Source organism: Dipodomys merriami, unplaced genomic scaffold (assembly GCF_024711535.1).
Source record: "Dipodomys merriami isolate MVZ:Mamm:240054 unplaced genomic scaffold, mDipMer1.0.p SCAF_102, whole genome shotgun sequence".
Lineage (NCBI taxonomy): Eukaryota > Metazoa > Chordata > Mammalia > Rodentia > Heteromyidae > Dipodomys > Dipodomys merriami.
The window spans coordinates 2,815,200-2,837,635 of record NW_027202294.1 but is presented as its reverse complement, the minus strand read 5'-3'; the positions used below and the strand labels follow the sequence as shown (position 1 = coordinate 2,837,635).

General features: G+C 43.1%; 1 protein-coding gene across 9 annotated transcripts in view; it reads left to right on the top strand.

Moving 5' to 3' along the window:
• Btrc (beta-transducin repeat containing E3 ubiquitin protein ligase) overlaps positions 1-20,587 on the top strand; it is a 168,518-nt gene extending 147,931 nt beyond the window's left edge. For all 9 annotated transcript variants that reach the window (XM_069994979.1, XM_069994934.1, XM_069994946.1 and 6 more), the window contains 9 exons: positions 1,009-1,105; positions 1,594-1,731; positions 2,352-2,470; positions 4,896-5,145; positions 5,741-5,859; positions 8,223-8,333; positions 9,791-9,869; positions 13,962-14,154; positions 16,005-20,587. In XM_069994979.1, the coding sequence (XP_069851080.1) occupies positions 1,009-1,105; positions 1,594-1,731; positions 2,352-2,470; positions 4,896-5,145; positions 5,741-5,859; positions 8,223-8,333; positions 9,791-9,869; positions 13,962-14,123 (1,075 nt within the window). In that variant the 3' untranslated portion in view covers positions 14,124-14,154; positions 16,005-20,587. The remainder of the gene's footprint in view (positions 1-1,008; positions 1,106-1,593; positions 1,732-2,351; positions 2,471-4,895; positions 5,146-5,740; positions 5,860-8,222; positions 8,334-9,790; positions 9,870-13,961; positions 14,155-16,004) is intronic.
• The last annotated feature ends 1,849 nt before the right edge of the window (positions 20,588-22,436 follow it).

Genomic DNA, 22,436 nt, shown 5'->3' with positions numbered 1-22,436 from the left:
AGGAAGGAGATCTAACAAATGCAGCTCAGTGGAATCAAGGAAAGGCAATAAATGCATGTATGTGTGTACGTAGCTGGGAACCTACCTGTGAAAGTAAGTTTTATAGTTTTGATACAGGCTCTTAGGCATTTCTTTTCTTCCATTTCTGCTGCTGGACATTTGTGTAATCCTTCTATTGAAGTGTGCTCAATTGTCCCCTTTAGAAGACTACTATGGAGCTACACTTGTAATCCTAGCTACTCAGGTGGCTGAGATCTGAGGATTGTAGTTTGAAGCCAGTTTGGGCAAGAAAGTCTATGAGACTCTTATCTCCAGTGAACTACTCAGAAAAAGCCAGAAGTGGCTCTGGTAGAGTGCTAGCCTTGAGCACAACGGCTGAAGGACAGCGCCTGGGCCCTGAGTTCAAGCCCCAGGACTGGCAAAAAAAAAAAAAAAAAAAAGACTACCACCATGCTGATCTTAAACAGCCTAAGTGACTGAACAGACAGCAACACACCTTTACCTCACCTGATAAACACCTGGAAACTTGATCTCTTTGACAGGCACCTCTACTACCCTCCATGTTCCTCTAACATGGCATAACTTGACTTGTAAAAGACTGGAGCCTGTCCTCATTTAAAACTAATAGGCTGGAGACATAGCTCAATGTTGAGTGTTTACCTAGCATTACCATTACTAACAAAAATTTCAGAAGATAGGCCAGTGGATCTATGCAGAGTCTGTCTAATAGACTAATGGAAAAATTCTGATATACACATGCACTCACGCACTTATACTCTCTGGACATGATAATATCCCAGAAGACCTTATATTCTGCACTATGATTTACCCAAAAGCAAATCACTGTCAGTCAAATTCCTTAGAGCCCAGAAAATTACTCCTTCTTGACATGGGACTAGACAGGATAGTATGGATATTAGAAGAAATATTAGTGAAACACTGAAGAAATATGAAGCTGCTTGTAAATGTATGATATTACGATTCATTGGAAACATTTTTGCTTTTTAGGGGACAGTATTTATTCAAAAACAAACCCCCTGATGGGAACGCTCCTCCCAACTCTTTTTACAGAGCACTTTATCCTAAAATTATACAAGATATTGAGGTAAGAATCTATGTATTTTTGGATGTTTACCAAATGATAGAGAATCATTAGTATTCTTTAGTTACAGTGTTATTACAGAAAACCATTAGTTTATCATTGTGGGTTAAAACCAATATCTTTACAAGTGAATAGAATCAGTAATAAATTGCCAGCCAAATTTTGTAAAGCTTTAAGAAAGTTTTTAATGATATATACATAAGATTTCTTCCAATAGCAGTAAGACCATTAAGTTTATACTCCAAAGCTAATATTGTCTTTTGAATTGAGTTTCCCTGGAGTTCCTTGGTAGAAATGGCCACCATATATGTATAAAGAGAACTAAGTATACAGCCTTACTTAGTACATATATTTTTAGTTAACCTTCAAGTTTACCTTAAAGGTAAGTTCACATTTTTGCACAATGAGCCATGGGTTGCCATTGATGTCACCTAAGAAAGACTTTGCTTCAGATTCTTTCCTCATGAACTGCCTATTTTTCTTCTTCTTAGACAATAGAATCTAATTGGAGATGTGGAAGACACAGTTTACAGAGAATCCATTGCCGAAGTGAAACGAGCAAAGGAGTTTACTGTTTACAGTATGATGACCAGAAAATAGTAAGCGGCCTTCGGGACAACACAATCAAGGTGAGGTCTCATTGATTGAGGGGAGCAATATTGATCATGTTTACAAAACAGCCTGAGCCATAAACCCCAAGCATTTAGAAAATAAAAACTTTTATACTGGTGGAAGTACCAAAATCACCTTAATTTTCTTTTTTTCTTTTTTCTTTTTTTATTGTGAGAATACTGTACAGAGGAGTTACAATTATATGGGCAAGATAGCGAGTACATTTCTTATCAAGCATTGTTGCCTCCTCTTTGTTTCCCCTTCCCATCCCTTCCCATACTCCCCCCTCCCCCCATCAACATAATTTTCTTGAAGGACAGAGTCTGCTTTCTACCAGGATAACACACAAATAGTAGTCCTAGGGTTAAATTCCCTTCTTGAAGTACACTAAGGGGACCATTACTCTTTGGCCCTCATAATTATAGGCTCTCCCTGTACCTTAATGAAAAGGATCAAGTTTGCATTAGAACTGAAGCTATATATACACAGGTGCTTAACTATATCTGTAGAAAAGAATGCACTCCACTGCCACTCCAGGCTTTCATGCTTTGGGGAAATCAAACACATAAGAGAGCAAACAAGTCTCCACAACACCCCATTATCACAGTGATTAAAAGGATCTTGTTTGCCATTCTAGATCTGGGATAAAAGCACATTGGAATGCAAGCGAATTCTCACAGGCCACACAGGTTCTGTCCTGTGTCTCCAGTATGATGAGAGAGTGATCATAACTGGATCATCGGATTCCACAGTCAGGTAGAAAATTTCAAATTATTTTTTGAATTGTGAACCCTCAGATCTGCTCTATTCTTTGTCATAGATAGTAATTCTATATATAATGCATGAATATAATATTGAAACAAAAGAAGACTTAATCATCAGTTCCCATACACACACCATTTGTTAATCTAGATCAGTAAACTTGATAAAGGAATAATTGAGGTAAGTTTACATTTTTGCACAATAAAGAAACAATTTTTATATGTTTTATGGTTTTTCTTTTTTGTTTTGTTTTTGTGGGTCATGGGCTTGAACTCTGGGCCTGGGCACTGTCCCTGAGCTCTTCAGCTCAAGACTAGCGCTCTACCACTTGAACCACAGTGCCTCTTCCAGTTTTCTGTTGGTTAACTCTGGAGATGAGTGTCTCACGGATGTTCCTGCCTGGGCTGGCTTTGAACTGCAATCCTCAGATCTCAGCCTCCTGAGTAGCATGAGTCAACAGTGCCTGGCTCTATTTATTTATTTATTTATTTTTATTTTTATTTTTGCCAGTCCTGGGGCTTGAACTCAAGGCCAGTCCTGGAGCTCCACTTTCACCTTTTTAGTGGTTAATAAGACATAAAAATCACAGATTTTTCCTTCCTCTGGTTGGCTTTGAACCATGATCCTCAGATCACAGCCTCTGAAATAGCTAGGATCTCAGGCATGATCCACTGGGGCTTGGCGTTATATTGTTTTTTTAATTTGGAGAATCGTCCATTATAGAAACTTGCCTTTATGGTAAATCTTGCATTTCTTAACAAACATTACCTCAAAGGGGAAATGACAGGAATGGAGTGAAACCTTCCTGTCAGGTGGTTATAACTTTGGCAGAGGCATGCATTATCTCTTTAAAGTGTGTACAGGTGAGCAATGCTCTCTGTCTTTGCCAGCTTCTCCAGACTCTGTTATTCCTGCAGTGTATAATTGCATGCTTCACTCAGGGAGGGGCCCTCAATTTCCAGATGCATTCAGTGATTTGATGACACAGCCATTATGCTGCTGGAGTCCAGTGCAGTTCAAATTCTGGGTACTAGCAACACTGCTGGAAACCTCTGTTAGAGGTTTTGCCTTAAGCTAAAGGATTTAGCAAACAATGCATCAAAAGTAACTTTAAAAAAAAGACAAAAAAACCCTTTGGATCAAAAAGTAGTTAACTGTGTTAAGTTCTCTGAAGTTAAATGTTTACCATTATAAATTACCCTTTGTGAATAAAAACAGTAACTCCCTACTTCTTGTCTTTTGACTTTTTTAAGGCATAGCAAATTTGGTCTTTGCAGTTGTCAACACTGAACATTTATCAGTGTTTATGGAGTACCTCACAGGAGCCGAAGCATTATAAATGCCTGCATCATTTATAGGGTAAGGGGAAAATTATTTCCCCCCCATGGTACTAGGATTGAACCCAGGACCTCACTTAGTCACAACCCAACCTAGAAAATGATATTTTTTTAAAGGGGAGCAGAAGTAAAACTGGAAGAAGGAAATAAAATGTTATAAAACCAAAATCAATACATAAAAATAGTCAAGATAAAATAAAATGTGTCATGACAATGTAAGTCTGTGACAGAATTGTCTTGGTCCTTACCAGTTCTGGTTCCTGAGAATGAACACTAATGCTATTATTATTAATCAGATTCTTCATTTATAGTGTTTCTCCGTAAACCAGCCTCAACCCTAACTACTCAAAAGGCTTGAGTATTGAAGTCTGAAGCCGGCCTGGGCAGGAAAGTTCCCTAAGACTCTTCAATTAACAACAACAACAAAAAAAAAACCCACAAGTGGAGCTTTATGTGGCTCAAGTGGTAGAATGCCAGCCTTGAGAGAAAAAGGTTAGGGACAGTATCTAGGCAGAAGCAAGAGGATTGTGAGATCAGGGCCACTCTGAGTTACCTAGGGAATTTGAAGCCAGCCTGAGTGCATTAACAAAACCCTTGTCTCAGAAAAAAACATACATGGATACATATATACATATATCATACATAAAATATATATTCTTTTGGGTGTCAAATTGAATGTCACAAGTTTCATTTTGTTTTGTTTTTTTTTGAAACAGGATCTTGATATATTATCCAAGCTGATCTAGAACTAACTAATGAAAGTATTTGTTTGTCTGGGCCAAATTGTCAGATAATGGTAGCTGCCACTCTCTCCCTGGCCTCCACAGCTTAACCAGATTTTAAGCTTTAAGGATTCCACCCTGACAGCACTCCCATCCCTTTCCTTTTCTTTCTGTTCCTATCTAATCCTCTTTCTGTCTACCACTTCTCTGTGGTCTATCAGATTTCCCCCTCAGTGCTGCAAAAGGAAAGGAATATTACATTTCCTGTGAAAGTACAGGGAGATGGAGAACATCTTGGCTTAATAAAGTTAACATATTGTGTAGTTTGAATACCATCTAACTCTCAGCTATCTCTTCCAGAGTATGGGATGTAAATACAGGTGAAATGCTTAACACGTTGATTCACCATTGTGAAGCAGTTCTGCACTTGCGTTTCAATAATGGTATGATGGTGACCTGCTCCAAAGATCGTTCTATTGCGGTTTGGGATATGGCCTCCCCAACTGACATCACCCTCCGAAGGGTACTGGTTGGACACCGAGCTGCTGTCAACGTTGTAGACTTTGATGACAAGTATATTGTTTCTGCATCTGGGGATAGAACTATAAAGGTAGTAAGACAGTTTTCACTAAGTTTCCATCTTGGAATAGGAAGTTTATGTAAAAGTTTGATTAAGGACAACTGCATATTTAAGCATCACTATAAAATAGTGTAATATTAAGTTCAAAGTCTGGTTTGTGTAAAAGGGTGATGACTGTGTGCAACAATTTTGGCTGAAGAAAAATGTTTTAGTTTAATAAAATGTACCTGCAAGATCAGATTATCCTCAATAGTCTCATTGCATCTAGCTTCAGATTAGCCCTATACTGCCATTAATTTGATGTCTTTTGCTTTGTTCTCTTTGTGAAGTTGACACTGCCAGAGTTGGGGAATGTCCAGCTTGCAGACTATATTAGACCCACCATATTATTTGGTACATGATGAGACAGAAATAAATGCTTCTCATCTACTCCCCGTGGCCATCTGCCTGTACTGATAATTTCTTATGGCTCTCAAGTTACATAACAAATATCTAAGTGGCCCTGAGCAGAAAAAAAAATTCCCCATCCCTGCTCAGTCCTGTTTCTGCATATCGGACTCCAGTTGCCATAGATTTTGCTGGGTAAAACACCAAATCAACCTCGTAATATCAATTTCTGTCTCAGGTATGGAACACAAGTACATGTGAATTTGTAAGGACCCTAAATGGACACAAACGAGGCATTGCCTGTTTGCAGTACAGAGATAGGCTGGTGGTGAGTGGTTCCTCTGACAACACTATCAGGTGAGCAGCAGGAGCTCTTTCCCCAAAGGGATCACTGTTACCCTCCCATTTGCTATTTGTGCACAGATCCTATGATCTTCAACTATGTTGATAATCAATTTTTTTTTCCTTTCTGTAGCTTGCAAGCCAAAATTTTCCTTATTCAGACAGGCACCACAACAAAGTCTTTGTGTTCTCCTTCCCATAATAGTTTTATCACCCTGTAAATCTATATCCGAGGTACTACTTACGTAAGGAAGACAGCCATATGGAGGCACTGAAGAGCTTGTTTTCTTCCTTTCTTTCAGAGGGGGTAGGTGATACTGGGATTTGAACTCAGAGTTGCATACTAGATGCTTCACCACTAAGTCATACCTCAACCATTTTTCACACTTCCTTCCTGGGCTCACACTTTTATTTATCTACAATAGGTGACAGCTATATACCTCCAAACCCAACTGTTGGTTGAGAAAAAGATCTCATAAACTTTTTCCCCCAGATTGGCCTTAAACAGCAGTCTTCCTGATCTCAGCCTCCATACAGCTAGAATTTCAGACATGAACCATTGGTACTCTGCCCAGTAACATCTTTTTTACATTTCTTTTGTCTCCACTTGAAAAGTCATAATAAATAAAAGCCTTTTCTCCTACTCACTATTGTTAAAAAGAAAAAGAAAAAAAGAGTTGTGTCCCTACTTAGAAATTAAGCACTGTTTTCTTCATATTACACAATTGGCCAGAGAATTAATATTCTGTAAGACTTTTTTAATCCATAAATCCCTTCACGAATATCACAGATTAGAATTTGGTAGATGTATCTGAAACAAACACATAGCCATTGCTGGGCATCAGTGGTTCATGCCTATGATCCTAAGTCAAGAGGCTAATATATAGAAAATCATGCTTCAGAGTTAGTTGGGGAAGAAAGTCCATGAAACTCTATCCCTAAAATAACCAGCAAAATATGGATTAGAGGCCTGATTCAAATGGCAGAATGCTAGCCAAGCAGGTATGAAGCCCTGAGTTCAAATCTTAGTACCAGGACAAAAAGAAGCAACTGTTAAGGGCCAGAGGGGCTTAGTAGTAGAGTGTCTGCCTAGTCAGGTCCTGAGTTCACAAACTTCCCTATTGCCAAAAACCAAAGCTGTTATCGTCTCTAAGGAAATTATCATTTCTAGAAAGCACTTCGATTGCTCTGGAAGCATACAGTTTTTTAAATTATTACAGGAAACTTCTTGAGAATTGGCCTTGCATTCCTGTTATATGAAAACAACTTTCCTGTACAGTGGGTAAAAACAGAGAGTCTTCTATGGCAGAGATGACAATGTTTTGCGAGGGCCACAAAACCCATACATCTTATTCTCACTGGTGATTTCAGAAAGCATTTTTCTCATGACTTAGTCATTTCTTTTTCAAGCAAAGTGTATGCTATAGACTTATTTTTTTTTCTTTTTCTTTCTTTCTTTTTTTTTTTTTTTTTTTTTTTTTTGCCAGTCCTGGGGCTTGAACTCAGGGCCCTGAGCTTCTCTTGCTCAAGGCTAGTACTCTACCATTTCTGGCTTTTTCTACTTATGTGATATTGAGGATTAGAACCCAGGGCTTCATGCATGCTGGGCAAGCACTCTACCACGAAGCCACATTCTCAGCTATCCCACATATATTTGAACTAAAATCATATGTTTTTCTGCCCAGGTTGTATGGCAAAAAAAGGAAATTATTCTGGAAGCAATATGTGTAGTGATTGATTTTATCTTTGTGGATCTTTTTAATGTCTTAGCAAGAATTTATTGTAGAATATGCTTAAAGTACAGAGAAACGGAAAAGAAACATTTTCTTCTCCCCAGAGAGGAAATGGGAGTTAAAAACTCAAAATGGCAGTTTCCATTTGTAGCTTTTGTACTTTTTAAGCTTGGAAAATGTATAATGCCATGTCATCAAGCAACTCTTAATCTAACTTAGACAATGATTCTAGGTGGGTATGATGGGTGAGGGCCACCCGAAACACAGGCAACCTTCTGGACTTGATATTGTCTTACATGCCTTGCTCTCTTTTGTCTTTACCTAAACATGAAAAGTTCCCAGATTTTTACCATTTCAAAGGATAAAATGGATTTAGATAGGGCCTTCTATTTCTCTTAGGAAATTCAGCTGAAGTTTACAGACTTAACAAATTTGCTATACCTGTCACCCAAACATATACTATTTTTGTGGATTATTACTTATTTTTGGTGGTACTAGGGTTTGAACTTAGAGCCTTCTGCTTGCCAGGCAGTCTCTCTACTACTTGAGCCATCATCTAGCTCCTTTGAGGGTTTTTCATAGTTATATGAAATACATTTAGAAATTAATACATAAAAGTTTTCCTTACTCAATTTTCTCTTTCAGATTATGGGATATAGAATGTGGTGCTTGTTTACGGGTGTTAGAAGGCCATGAAGAATTGGTGCGTTGTATTCGATTTGATAACAAAAGAATAGTCAGTGGCGCCTATGATGGGTGAGTTTGCTAACAAATTTTTTTTGTGGGGGTGGGGGGTCCAGTCGTGGGGCCTGAACTCTGGGCCTGGGCGCTGGCGCTGTCCCTCAGCTCTTCAGCTCAAGGCTAGCACTCTACCACTTGAGCCACAGCACCACTTCCAGCTTTTTTCTTTTTGCTTATGTGGTGCTGAGGAATCGAACCCAGGGCCTCAGGCATGCAAGGCAAGCGCTCTACCACTGAGCCACCTTCCCAGCCCTTGCTAACAAAATTAAAAATAAAATCTAGCCAGATGTTATTGAATATACCTGTCATCCCAGCCCTTACTTGGGATGCTGAGGCAAGAGAATAGCTAGTCCCAGACCAGCCTGGGCTATATATAGTAAGATTTTTGGATGGATGGATGGATGGATAGATGGATGGATGGATGGATGGATGGATGGATGGATGGATGGTGGGTGGATGGACAGTCAGATGGTCGGATGGATGGAAAGAGAAGAGAAGTAAAGAGAGGGAAGTGGAGGGAAAGAGAAGAAGAGGAGGAGGGAGAAAGGAAGAAAAATAGAGAAAGAGAACTGAACTCTGGACAGGTGCCAGTGGCTTACACCTGTAGTCCTAGTTACTCAGAAGGATCAAAACCAGCCCAGACAGGAAAATCCATGAGACTCCAGTTAACCACCAGAAAACCAGAAGTGGCACTGTGGCTCAAGTGGTAGAGCGCTAGTCTTGAGCTGAAGAGCTGAGAGACAGCGCCTAGGCCCAGAGTTCAAGCCCCATGACCAAAAAAAAAAGAAAAGAAAAAAAAAAAAAGAAAACACTAGAGGGCAATAGTTTTGCGGCTTAGATGAGTACTAAGATCTTAAATTTTACTTATTTGATTCATCTTTTCTAAGTGATTCTTAATGGTAGGTCTCATCATTTCTTCTAGCATTTCATTTACAATGGGTCCTTTATTTTCTTCGGTTTAATTTCCAGTATTGATAGCACCATTTGTGTTGTCAGTGAATCCCATGTTCAATGATACTAAATACAAAAGACGTGTACATTGGACTGGGTACTGGTGCCTCACGTCTATAATCGGAACTACTCAGGAGGCTGAGATCTGAGGATTGTGGTTTAAAGCCAGCCTGGACAGGAATGTGTGTGAGACTCTTATCTCTAGTTAACCACCAGAAATCCAGAAGTGGCATTGTAGCTCAAGTGGTAAAGCAATCACCTTAAGCTGAAGAGCTCAGGGACAGTGCCCAGGCCCAGAGTTAAAGCCCTACACCGACAAAAAAAAAAAAAGTACAAAATGTATTACTTATGAAGGACTCTTGTCACTTTTTTTGCTTGTGAAGACACCTTGAGAACTCGATTTTATCATTTGAACTCTATTCTCCATCCATATTTATGTCCCTAACTTTTTTGCTGTTAGATCCTTGTATTCCCTTTATTTTGCTTTTAACTAAGGCTGTGGTCCTCTTTTTGGTTTTTAGAAAAATTAAAGTCTGGGATCTTATGGCTGCTTTGGACCCCCGTGCTCCTGCAGGGACTCTCTGTCTACGGACCCTTGTGGTATGAGCTCCGTTATTTAAGACGGTTGGAGAGTGTATATGGGAAGAAGTTGAATGTTGATGTGCTATGGAATATAGACCTGGTTTTTATAGTTAGCATCTCAGAAAATCTATTAAGTTGAAAGGCAACCAGTACATGACAATAAGATACATTTTAGTGCCTTTCATCCAAAAGTGCTTTAGAGACTATATATGGTAAAGAATGTGGCAGCTGTTTAACAGCTGCATGGCAGCTCTCTTAACAGTGCAATACAGGAAGTAAATAAGAATTCTGTATCCACTAGAAACAGCAGGAGGTACTAAGGGAGAGATAATGTAATTACTCAAATTGGAAACTGTCCAGAATCAGAGGACCTAACACACCTGTGCCTGTTAAACGTGCCGTGGGAATACCCAGGCACCCAGTAGTCAGCCCTTAGTTCAGCATCCCATTCAGAGGATGTTGCCTCCAGCAATTTGAATCCCATCTTTGCTATTCCATGTATATCCCCTTGTCTGAACACTTGAGGAAAGAAGTGAGTCCTAGAAGAAATGTCACCTTCAAAAACACTAAATTTTTTATCATATTGTTAGCCAGATTAACAAATACCACTTCAGTCAAATAGAAAGTGGTGCACCAAACAGAATCTCAAGGAAAATATGAGAACAAATATTTCAAGTCTGTTGTTTTAAATTCTGAATCAACATTTAGGCAGTCTCAGCCCTTCCTTGCTGGGTTTAAAGCACATTATCTCTAGTTGCACACTGGTGGCTCATGCCTATAATGCTAGCTACTTTAGAGGCTGAGATATGAGGGTTTTGGTTGAAAACCAGCAAGGCAGAAAAGTTTGGGACATTCTTATCTCCAAATAACCAGCAAAAAGCCAGAAGTGGAGCTGTAGCTCAACTGGTGGTACAGTGCCAGTCTTGAGCAAAAAAGCCAAGTGGGAACAGGAGGCCCTAAGTTCAGACCACAGTCCTGAACTCTCTGTACTAGTACAAACAAATAAATCACATTATTTCAGTAGCAAACATACTTCATTTGCATGCTTCACACCGGTCTTTATTATGTGTGTATGACAGTTCTGGGGCTTAAATTCAGGGCCTGGGTGCTGTCCCTGTGCTTTTTTGATCAAGGCTAGACTTCTACCACTTAAGCCACAGATCCTTCCAGCTGTTTGGTAGTTAATGTGCTGGGAAGGTGGCTCAGTGGTCAAGTGCTTGCCTCGTAGCATGAAGCCCTTGGTTCCATGCCTCAGCACCACATAAGCAGAAAAAGCTGGAAGTGGTGCTGTGGCTCAAGTGGTGGTAGAGCACTAGCCTTGAGCTGAAGAGGGACAGCACCCAAGCCCAGAGTTAAGGATCCACGACCAACAGCAACAACAAAAAAAGTGTCAAGTATTTCCTTCCTGAACTGCCTTTAAACCACAGTTTTCAATCTCAGACTTCTAAGTAGCTAGGATTACAAGTGTGAGCCACTGGCCCCTGGCTGCTTTGTTTTGAGGTCATAGTCTTGGTATGTTGCTTAGGCAGGCCTTGAGCTGACAGTCCTTCCTATGCCTTCTGAAGTGCTAAATTCAAAGGTGTGTCACCATGCCCACTTAGCAGCTTCATTTGCAACAGCCAAAAGCTCATAAGTCCACTAATGGGAGGATAAATAGTAGTATGTTAGAAAGTTAGAATATCAACCAGTAACAACAAAAAAAAAGGGAATGAAATGGTCTTTTTTGGGGGGTCCAGTCATGGGGCTTGAACGCTGGGCCTGGGTGCTGTCCTTCCAGCTCTTCAGCTCAAGGCTAGTGCTCTACCACTTGAGCCACAGCGCCACTTCCGAATTTTTTGTTTTTGCTTATGTGGTGCTGAGGAATCGAACCCAGGGCCTCAGGCATGCAAGGCAAGCGCTCTACCACTGAGCCACCTTCCCAGCCCTGAAATGGTCTTTTTGTTTTGTTTTGTTTTGTTTGTTTGTTGGTCGTGGGGCTTGAACTGTGGGCCTGGGCACTGTCCCTGAGCTCTTTAGCTCAAGGCGACCACTCTACCACTTGAGCCACAGTACCACTTCCGGTTTTCTAGGGGTTTATTGGAGATAAGAGTCTCATGGACTTTTGTGCCCAGGCTGGCATGATCCTCAGGTCTCAGCCTCCTGAGTCGCTATGGTTACAGGCATGATCCACCAGCACCCAGCCCCAGGAATAAAATGTTTTATAATTAATAGTAGAAAGGAACGTTAAAATGTTGAGTAAAAGAAGCCAGGCATAAAAGAATATATACTATATGGATGTATTTGCATGAACTTCAAGAATAGGAAAAATCTGGCTGGGTGCCAGTGGCTCATGCCTATAATCCTAGCTACTCAGGAGGCTGAGATAGGAGGATTGCAGTTTGAAGCCAGCCTGCGCAGGAAAGTGCATGAGACTCCTATCTCCAATAAATTACCAAAAATGTCAGAAGTGGTGCTGTGACTCAAGATTCAATTGCTAGTCTTAAAGCAGAAGAAGCTCAGGGACAGTGTCTAGGCCCTGAGGTCATGCCCCGGAACCAGCAAAAATAAATAAATAAGAGGAAAAAAATTAATATGGATGGTATATTGACTAGGACGGGTTTTGAGTATTTTCTAGAATGCTGGAAATATTTTACATCTTCATCTGTGCAATTACTGCCCATGATGTGCTAGACCAGACTCACATACACTTACAAGAGCCACCATGAATTGTGCTAGTTTGTTAACTATACATGGGTAATTGTAATAGGAGTTTGTATACCATTTGAAAAAAAAATCTTAGGCACTGGTAGCTCACACTTGTAATCCTAGCTACTCAGGAGGCTGAGATCTAAGGATTGCAGTTCAAAACCAGCCCAGGGGGAGTGGCGCTGTAGCTCAAGTGGTAGAGTGCTCGCCTTGAGCTGAAGAGCTGAGGGACAGCGTGCAGGCCCAGAGTTCAAGCCCCACGACCGACAAAAAAAAAAAAAACAAACAGCCCAGGCAGGAAAGTCCATGAGACTCTTAATCTCCAATTAACCACCAGAAAACCAGAAGTGGAGCTGTGGTTCAAAGTGGTAGAGCCGTAGCCTTGAGCAAAAGAACTCAGAGATGGAAACTGACCAAAAAAAAAAAAAAAAAAAAAAAAAATCTACCAATGGCCCTGGCAGGATGCACACTAATTCTAGATAGTTAGAAGGCAGAGGCATGAAGATTGAGAATTTTTGCAAGACCTATCTCAAAACCAAATACAAAAACAAAAGGGTGGGCTGGGAAGGTGACTCAGTGGTAGAGTGCTTGCGTTGCATGCATGAGGCCCTGGGTTCGATTCCTCAGCACCACATAAGCAGAAAAAAAAAGCCGGAAGCTGCACTATGGCTCAAGCAGTAGAGCACTAGCCTTGAGCTGAAGAGCTGAAGGACAGCACCCAGGCCCAGAGTTCAGGCCCATGAACGGACCCCCCCACCCCCCCCCTAAAAAAAAGGCTGAAGATATGGCTCAAGTAGTAGAGTTGGAGGCCTTGCTAATGGTTGGAGAAGTTTGATAAGTAATTTTCCATTATACCACTTATTATTGCTCACCATCCCTAGGCCTTGAGAAATTTAGAGTTATAGAGAGAATACCAGGAAGGTATGAAGGATGCTTTCCCTCTAGCCTAAGCAATGAGAGTTGGCAGTGAGAAACAACTAGCTTACCTTAATAACACCACTTCACTTTGTTCAGCTACCCAGTATTTCACTTTTTTTTTAATTTGTTTTTTTGGGGGGGTCAGTGTAGGGCTTGAACTCTGGGCCTGGTTGCTGTCCCTCAGTTCTTCAGCTCAAGGCCAGCACTCTACCACTTAAGCCACAGCACCACTTCCAGTTTTCTGGTGGTTTAGAGAATCTCACGGACTTCCCTGCCTGGGCTGGCTTTGAACTACAATCCTCATATCTCAGCCTCCTGAGTAGCTAAGATTACAGGCATGAGCCACTGACGCCCGACAGTTTTTTGAATCCACAAAATAGTGGAGAGAAAGCAACTCACCATAGATAGCCTTTCCATAGGCTCTTCTGAACATGTTGCTGAATTTGTGTGCTTTTTGGTTTTCACTTCCTTGAAATTCTTACCCTTTTTTTTTTTCTTCTTTTCCAGGAGCATTCAGGAAGAGTTTTCCGACTACAGTTTGATGAATTCCAGATTGTCAGTAGTTCTCATGATGACACAATCCTCATCTGGGACTTTCTGAATGACCCAGCTACCCAAGCTGAACCTCCCCGCTCCCCATCTCGAACATACACCTACATCTCCAGATAAATAACCAAACACTGACCTCATACTTGTCCAGGTATGGAAAGAATTGTGGACGCGGCACCATGGGTGGTGATGGAATATTGGCTGTAAGGTGTTTCCAGTTCCAGAAAGAAGGTTCCTAATCCTCTGGCCCATTGTGAGACAGGTGACACAGACGGTGTGAGACATAGCGGGGGCTGCCCCAGTGGACACTGCCTTCACCAAGCCAGCCAACCCCTATTTTAGAGGATTCTGGGGACTCCTTGTATAGTAGAACTAACCATTCCTTCAGGATGGCATGACAATGAAATGAGATTTGAATCAGTTTGAGATCTAAGTGATAGGCTATAGCCTGAAGAGTCCCTTTAAACCTAGCAGATAATCTAACATGAATGGAAGTACCTCTTGGTGAAATTTCCAGCTGACATCTCATGGCTCTCCTTTGTCAGTGTCATTGGATATAAAAGGGAGCTTCCTTATCCTCATCCCATTCTCCATCCCCTTCATAAAAAAGAATACCTGTTTATCTTGACAGTAGCTCTGAAGTTGGTGGGGACTCTGTATCCTCTCCCTCAGATCTGCAAGCCCTCAGAGAGGATAGGCATATCCTAAAATGCCCAGATCCAAGTGTATTAGAGCATGTTCAGATGATACCTGGTGTCCAGCCTCATCAAATTCATAAGGTGAATGAGGATTTGGGAACTATGGCATCCACTAGTAGGGAACATCACGATCCTTAGGATTCTTACGATCGGAATACACATTCACTAAGCTTCTGCAGAGTGATTGTGAAGCTGGCCTCTGCTCAATTCCTCTGATCTCACCAGACCCAAAGAATGAGATGATGGGAGCAGAAGGCACCACGCAGGCCTACCTCTCTCTGAGAGTACTGTGTTGGAAAATTCTTGGTGTCTAGCACATAATAAGCCCTTGGCCATTGTTATGGATCATCATGTTACCTATCCATTCTTTGCCTATGTTTCCTTTTATTTAGAGACGTTGAGGTTTTGTTTTTTTTGTTGTTGTTGTTTTTTTTGTTTTTTGTTTTTTTGTTGGTCGTGGGGCTTGAACTCTGGGCCTGGGCGCTGTCCCTCAGCTCTTCAGCTCTAGGCGAGCGCTCTACTACTTGAGCTACAGCGCCACTTCCGGTTTTCTGGTGGTTTATTGGAGATAAGAGTCTCAAGGTCTCTCCTGCCCAGGCTGGCTTTGAACCACGATCCTCAGATCTCAGCCTCCTGAGTAGCTAGGATTACAGGTATGAGCCACCAGCGCCCGGCGACGTTGAGGTTTTGATGTTTACTAGATATTGGACCTGGGGCCTTATATAGCACATGCTTAACAAGTGACCTACACCCCAGTTTCAATTTGTACTATTTATTCTTCCTGTTTATGTCTCCTTTCTCCTCTCATTGCTACAACACAGACATCCCCTAAAAGTCTGTCTCTGGCATTTCTGTCTAAGCTCCCTTCTTTGTCAGCCTTGTCTTTTCCCAAGGCGTTAGCTTTAATCTCTAGCCACTTTAATTTCTAGCTACCCCCTACTCATTTGTCCTTGAAAGTGCCAGGAGCACTGCCAGTGCTCCCACACATAGTTCCTCTAGTCAGATCCTGGCCAGCTTCTCCTATCTCCCTACCGTTGGCAGTGATGCCACTGTGCTCCTGCCCCTCTGGCTTTCCTAGCTGCTGCACACTAACCCAAACCGTGGGTCACCCTCAAGACATCTCTGCTTGAGCACAAGTGCCCTTTGTGTGTGGTCCCAGTCAAGCCAAGTAGCCTCGGGCAGAAGCTCCGGCAACCCCATGGCCAGCCTTTTTCCCAATTGGCTGAGCACTTTTTTCTTCTCGTTGAGTAAGTGAGGAAATATAGGAAAAAGGACTAATGGACTTCACTCTGTTTGCACACAGGACTCATTAAAACTTGCAGTATTTAACATATCTGCCAAGACCAGGATGAGCAACAACAGCAACAAACAAACTCCTACCCGGTTTCCCCGGACCAGCGAGGAGCAGGGCTTTGAGACTCCTGTTGGGACCCAGTTGGTCTGCAGCAGATCAAGATGGTCTGCTCAGCATAGCCGACTGCTTCAGTGCTGCTATCAGAAGATGTCTTCTATCTTGAGTGAATGATTGGAACTTTTAACCCTCCCCTCTTCTCTCCTCCTCCTTCCCCTTTGCACCTGTTTCTCCCTCACTGAGTTCCAGACAAAAGATGACTTATAAATATATTTAGTGTTTTGCCAGAATCTCTCTTGCTTTACCATTAAGCAGAAGAACTACTTTCCCCATATGGCCCACTTCCAGGGGACTGGGGAGAGCAGCTTCCAGGCAAACAGCCCGTGATTCCCCCTTCCCCCCCATTAACTACAGGAGTGACTGGCAACTGGCCAGAGCAGCTCAGGCCACTTTGTGGGGCTCCCTGTACCACCCTGGGGAGAAAGGGAAAAAGAGAGGGAAAAGGAAAGCACATACTGGAAGACCTAGCCTGCTGCCTCCCTCAACTGTTTCTGTCCTTCCCTATTCCCCTCAACCCTACATCAACCTGGGAAGCTGTGAAGAGAGTGTCCTTCAACTTGCATGAGGTGGATCTGCTATAAAAAGTGACACTTGGAAGAGTCAAGTGTGTTCAGTCATGATTTCAAGCCCAGGTTTTTGTTGTAAGTGACTCTGTGGCAGCAGTGGATTTGCAGACATGACACTCTCATCATATCTGCCAGTCTTCCCTTGTCCTTCTTCCTCCTGCCTAGGGGGATGGGGGAAGGGGACAGAAATGGCCTGGGCATCTCCTCCGGACTCAGCAGTCTCCTCGATTCCATGTAGAGTGTGGAAAGGAGCTGCTGATTGCATTTCCTCTCATTAACAATTAGATGTGTAATAAAAAGCATTGTGCTTCATCTTCAATCACTGGCAAGGCTTGGCCTACAGAAAGGCTTGAAATAGCCAGAGCCAGTGGCTCAGTGCATTCTTATCATGGCTCTTATCTCCATGTCCTCATCTGAGCCGGTAAAAGCCCAGATCTCAAGTGGAATAGCTTAACAAATGGTTGGGAAAGCAAGCTGATTCTTTTTCGTCTAGGTCAGTAAATGTCATCTCTTACAAGTCAGTCTAACCATCCCAACATTGTATTGCAGAACCTTCCTTCTGCTTCTCCCAAACTCAGTATTTGCAAAAAGGCAAAGCTACCAGAGAGAGTACCAGGGTGAAGTTTGGCACACAGGGTTTACTAATAGGGCAGACACTGCCTTCTCTTTCCTTTTCTTCTTCCTCCTGGCCTTATTTTTACTTTCCACTTTCCCCAACCAATAAAATTTCATTGACAATTGGCAAACAATGTAAGCAAATGGACCTGCCCAAGAGCCAGGCTGCCCTGGCCACTTGGAAGGTAGCTGTGTGGGCTTTCTCGCCAGCGGGCTCCAGGTGCAAGGGCATACGTGCCACACCAGCCTGGAGCACTGTGACTGCATACGCAGCTTGTCTCCCTGGGCATAAGTGGGCCTGCCGAGCGGTGACTGGGCACACCCTCAAATTCTGAGGCCGCAGTGCAGTCTCCCAGGTCCTTTGGTAGCTGAGCTGTCAGACCCATTGTTCTCTTAATCTACACAGCTGAGTTTAAGAAAGCTACTTTTTAGCCAGTTGCTATAAAACAGAAGAATGGGAGCCTGTTAAAAGTAGCCTACAGCCAGAGACCACCTTTTTATTTCATCTGAGGGGAGAGCAAGGCATCACTGGTCTGCAAGGTGTTCCCTTCATAAAATACATCTAGGCCATGTTGCATATTGAGGGTCAGTTTTCCTTCCCTGCTTTATGAGTACTTGTATGCTTTTAGTCTCAAGTTACATTTAGAAAATATTTCCCAGTGTAATGATACACTGTTGCCTGGGAAATATTTTCTCAGTATAATTCCCTTTCTGACTTTCCCACTACCCAGATGCTACAGAGAATTGTTTTCTACTTAGCCACTATCAGGCTTCCTTGTTTCTTGTGTTGACTATTAATAGCTCTTTGATTGGTTAAGGACTCTGCAGCAGATATCAGCCCTAAAAAACATATAGGTCAGACATGAAAAGGCATGGGTTTCAAGCTGTTTCAAATACTGTCTGATAGCCATAACTAGTAGCCCTTCTGTTATATGCTGCTATTCTAAAGTGGGAGCAGGGCTAGGGATACAGCTCAATGGTAGAACACTTACCTGGCTGTGTGACGCCCTAATTCAGTCCCTAGCGTTGCAAAAAATTATAATAAAGTGGGAGCTGTTGAATATTCACTGGTGCCCAGGATTTTGCTCTCCCATCTAGGCTCAGCTCAAAGTATACTATCCCTAAGCCAGTGGTGAAGCTCATCCAGCCCACTGGACGAGCTCAGGGATGGACCCTGCAGATAGGGAGCCAGTAGCTTCGCTGAGATTGCCCTCCCAAGTTGTCCCTCTGTTTCTGCTGGAAATGGGAATGAAGTTAAGTGGTCTGAAAAACTTGAATCGTTCGCATTTCTCAGCTCTGGGGGTCATTTACCAGTTGATTGTAGAAGAAATAATCAGGTAAGTAGAAGTTCATTTCCAAAGAAGGTAAACCGCACTTACCATCTCTGCATGATTTCAGTGGGAATTGATTATCACGAATCCCCAACTGGGCTAGAATAAATGTAAAGTTTGACCTTTTTAAAAAGAAGAAACAAAGTCTCAATGCATTTAAAGGAATGTTAGAAAAGGAGCTGAAGTGTCTGTTGGCTCTGAAATGAAGCGTCCTCTTATGAGATGAGTCTCTTCTCACTAAAGTCCACTTTTCAATGTAGGGCCTGAGAGACACCTTTCCCAAGATGGGCTGAAAACCCTTTAAGCAGGTGTGGCATGTGTACACATGGCTGCACCTGCTGGGCACATGTGTGACCTCTCAGTTCACACTAACTGCTTGCACAAGACCAGCATGCCTTGCCCCTGTGTGTATGTCACTGCTGAAAGCATCCTTTTACTTTCTTAAGTGCAGTTTGAAAGTGGATGTGAATTATGGATGGGGGGAGGCCTTTTAACACTTATTCCTTGACTAAGTTGTTTCTGATTTGTCCTAACTTTGGAGACATAGACTCTTGACAAGTAATAAAGTCTGGCCCTCAACTTGTTTCTGAACTGGAATAGTCACTGAGACTCCTAGATCATTCAAAAAAAAAAAAAATGTGTGTGTGTGTGTGTGTGTGTGTGTGTGTGTTTACTATCTAAAGCTGCAGAGAAGAACTAGGCACTCATCCCTTGCCATCTTTCCTTACTATTGTTTGAACAGCTGCCATTGGTCTGCTGCTTATTTTGTGTGTGTGTGTGTGTGTGTGTGTGTGTGTGTGTGTGTGTGTGTGTGTGTGTGTGTGTGTGTGTGTGTGTGTGTGTGTGTGTAGAAGAAGGTTTGGGGTAAGAAGTGAGTGAAGAATATTGGAAATAATTGGGGCTATCATTTTCCTTCCTAGAATTGGGATACCTCAATATTATTGACCTTAGCATCTTCCTTTTGCCTTAGATGGTAACACCTTCCAGCTCAGAAGTAGAAGCAGTCCAACCCAGAACAGTGCAGCCCTGAGGGTTAGACTGAAGTAGGTAATCCAGGGTACTTGCAGATAAACATCTGATCTCTGAGACTGTCATGTTTTTGGTGATGAGGTTTACTGTATAATTTTAATCCACATTGCTGATCTCTTTATCTTCTTGGGTAAATTGAACAGACTAGGACACAACCCACTGGGTTCATCTCCCGGGGCCTCATCCCACATATCTGATCACTGACAGTCCAGAACCCCCAGTTTCAATCAGTACCAGAAAGACTGCCATCTCAGGGGAATAAAAGTGAGCTTTGCTTCTGGTTATTTTTCACCATTTTATTTCATTTATGATATCAGAATCCTTAGCACTGAGGAGAGAAACCAAAACAGTATGACCATGGCTGCCTGCTTTCGGGTAGAACTACTACATTGATGACTAGAAACTCCTGTTGGAAGTCCAGTGCCTATGATCTAAAATTTTCCGGAGGCAAGAGACTTCTAAAATATGTGCTCTTCAGTCAGCCTAGCTGACTTAATCCGATTGGTTTTGTGTGTGTCTGTGTGTGTGCACGCGTGTGTTTCACTTACCTCCTAAAGCTTCCTATTCTTGAACACTGAAGGAAAAGACCAACCAGGAGGTCAGACTCCTGTGTACCAAGGAAACCAACATTTTCCCAAAACAGTGACCACTCAAACCCAGCCTGACTCATGTAAGGGGTGTTCAGTGGACTCCACTGGTGGAAAAGGGCCTGCCAACACGTGAGCTTCCCCTGAGAGCTTTCAGCTGGTTCAGCTGTTCATTCTCTAGATTCTTAATACTGACTGCTTTGACTTTTGTGATTATGTTATGGTGATGTGTAGTCATTGTATCAATATGTTCATAACCTAGGATCATGGTAATAGAGTGTGTTTTTGTTTTTTTTAACTGTTCAGAAAAAAAGTAACTTAAATTACAAATATAAGATTAAAGTGAACTTTTTAAGTGTCTTGTCTCTTTGACCCAGCATACCTGACGTAAATAATGGGAAGAAATGCATGGTTCCTGGCATGCATGTCATGTTTTATAAGGTTTCCTCTGCATTCCTATCAGAGATGAACGAGCTCACCTTCAGAAGTGTTATCTGAGGTAGTGCTGGCTGAGTTGAGGGAGTGGCCCCTCTGCTCCCCCTAAACCATGTCAGGAGTTGGACACCACTTCCTGCCCACTCTGGTATCACAAGCGGGGCTCTTGTGGGTCCTTGCTTACACCTCTGGGCTTTTCATAATCGACTTGACCAGGCTCCCTGTCTTCCATGAGCCCATGGGCCTGGACCTGATCTTACCTGGACTGACTAAGGTAGTCCAGGCTGTGGTCACTATGGGGCTCTGTGCAGAACTCCGAGTAAAGATGGGGAAATGTCCCTTAGATAAACCCAACCTTTTACAGGTGATGAACAGGAGAAAAGGGACCCACATTCATAACCCCCCTGGTGTTGGGCAGTCGAGACAACAACTTTGGGGTCACCAACACCTGTTATTTTGGCCTGACCCTACGAGTTCCTGATGGAGGGTAGGCCTCGCTGAAAACCCAGTGCTGGCCTGCCTCAGGGATGGGGGTCCCCGGTGTACCTGAAGACAGCCCTTCAGCTGCCCTTCCTGATGCTGAGCTGGACTTGGGGTCCCTCTCCCCCTTAATTCTGTGGCTGTGGTGCCATCAGCAATGACTGGGGAAAGGACCTCCCTTCCTCCTGATTGGTTCTTGCCAATTAAGAGCATTTTATTAGGCTGCTAATTAAAGGCACTCGGTTAGCAGCAGGAAAAGCTGGGTGGTGGCTGGTGAGATGGAGCTGAAGCTGGGAGAAATTGTTTTCCTCCCTCCATGGAAGCTGAGGCCTCTTGGTCTCCCAGTCTCTCCCGCTGCGCCTACCACACCCCTTGCTTTCAATTAGCAGCTCTGAGGGGAGTGAGGTCATTAGGAGCCCAGGTCCAGAGCCCTCACCACAGGCAGCCCTGAGGGGCCTGTTCAGGTTCCCAGGCACCTCACTGCCCCCCAGAGCTTTGAGAGAGTAGAATCAATCATATACCTAGAGTGGGGTTATGAAGTTGGTGCTCATGGGTTTACCTGTTTGATTTTTGTTTTGTCTTTTTATGGTGCTGGAGATGGGACCCAGAGCCTCTTACCCGCCCCCCGCCCAGCCCTTGAGCATTGATGGTTTATGGATCCCCAGAGACTAGTCCTTAGATTTGAGGCACTTCCCGTGGGTAGCCAAGCCCCTCCTGCTGGAGCAGAGAACCCGGCTGAGGCTGGCACACAGCGTTACCAAGGACACCCTTTCTCCAGCGCCGCCCTCACCCACTCACTTAACTGCAGAATTAGCACCATCCCAGGCTGGAAGGGCAGATTTATAGCTAGGCCTGCCTCCCTCCATTTAACCCGAGGCCGGCCTGGGCTCCAGACACTAAATTAGATTTTTGACAATTAGAGAGACTAATGGGCACACAGCCATCCCCAGAGCCAGATATCCAGCAAGGCAGGCCTGTAATATCCATCGCTGGCCAGCCGCCCTCCCCCCAGCTGCCCCTCCTCACTCTCCCGTGGGTGACGATCTCCCTCCCTCCGAGCTCTGTATCTTCCAGCACTCAACGGCACCCTCATCCCCCGTCCCTCCCTCCTTCCAGCCCCTGGCCCAACGCTAGATCGCCCTTCTTGCCCTATCTTGCTTGTCCTTCAGCTTCTTTCTTGCCTCTTTACATCGGTGCCTTCCTCGGAGCTCTTCATCTGTAAACTCTCCAGCTGCTCAGAGCAGATTGCAAGCCCTTTGCAGGCAGGGGCTGTGCCCCTGC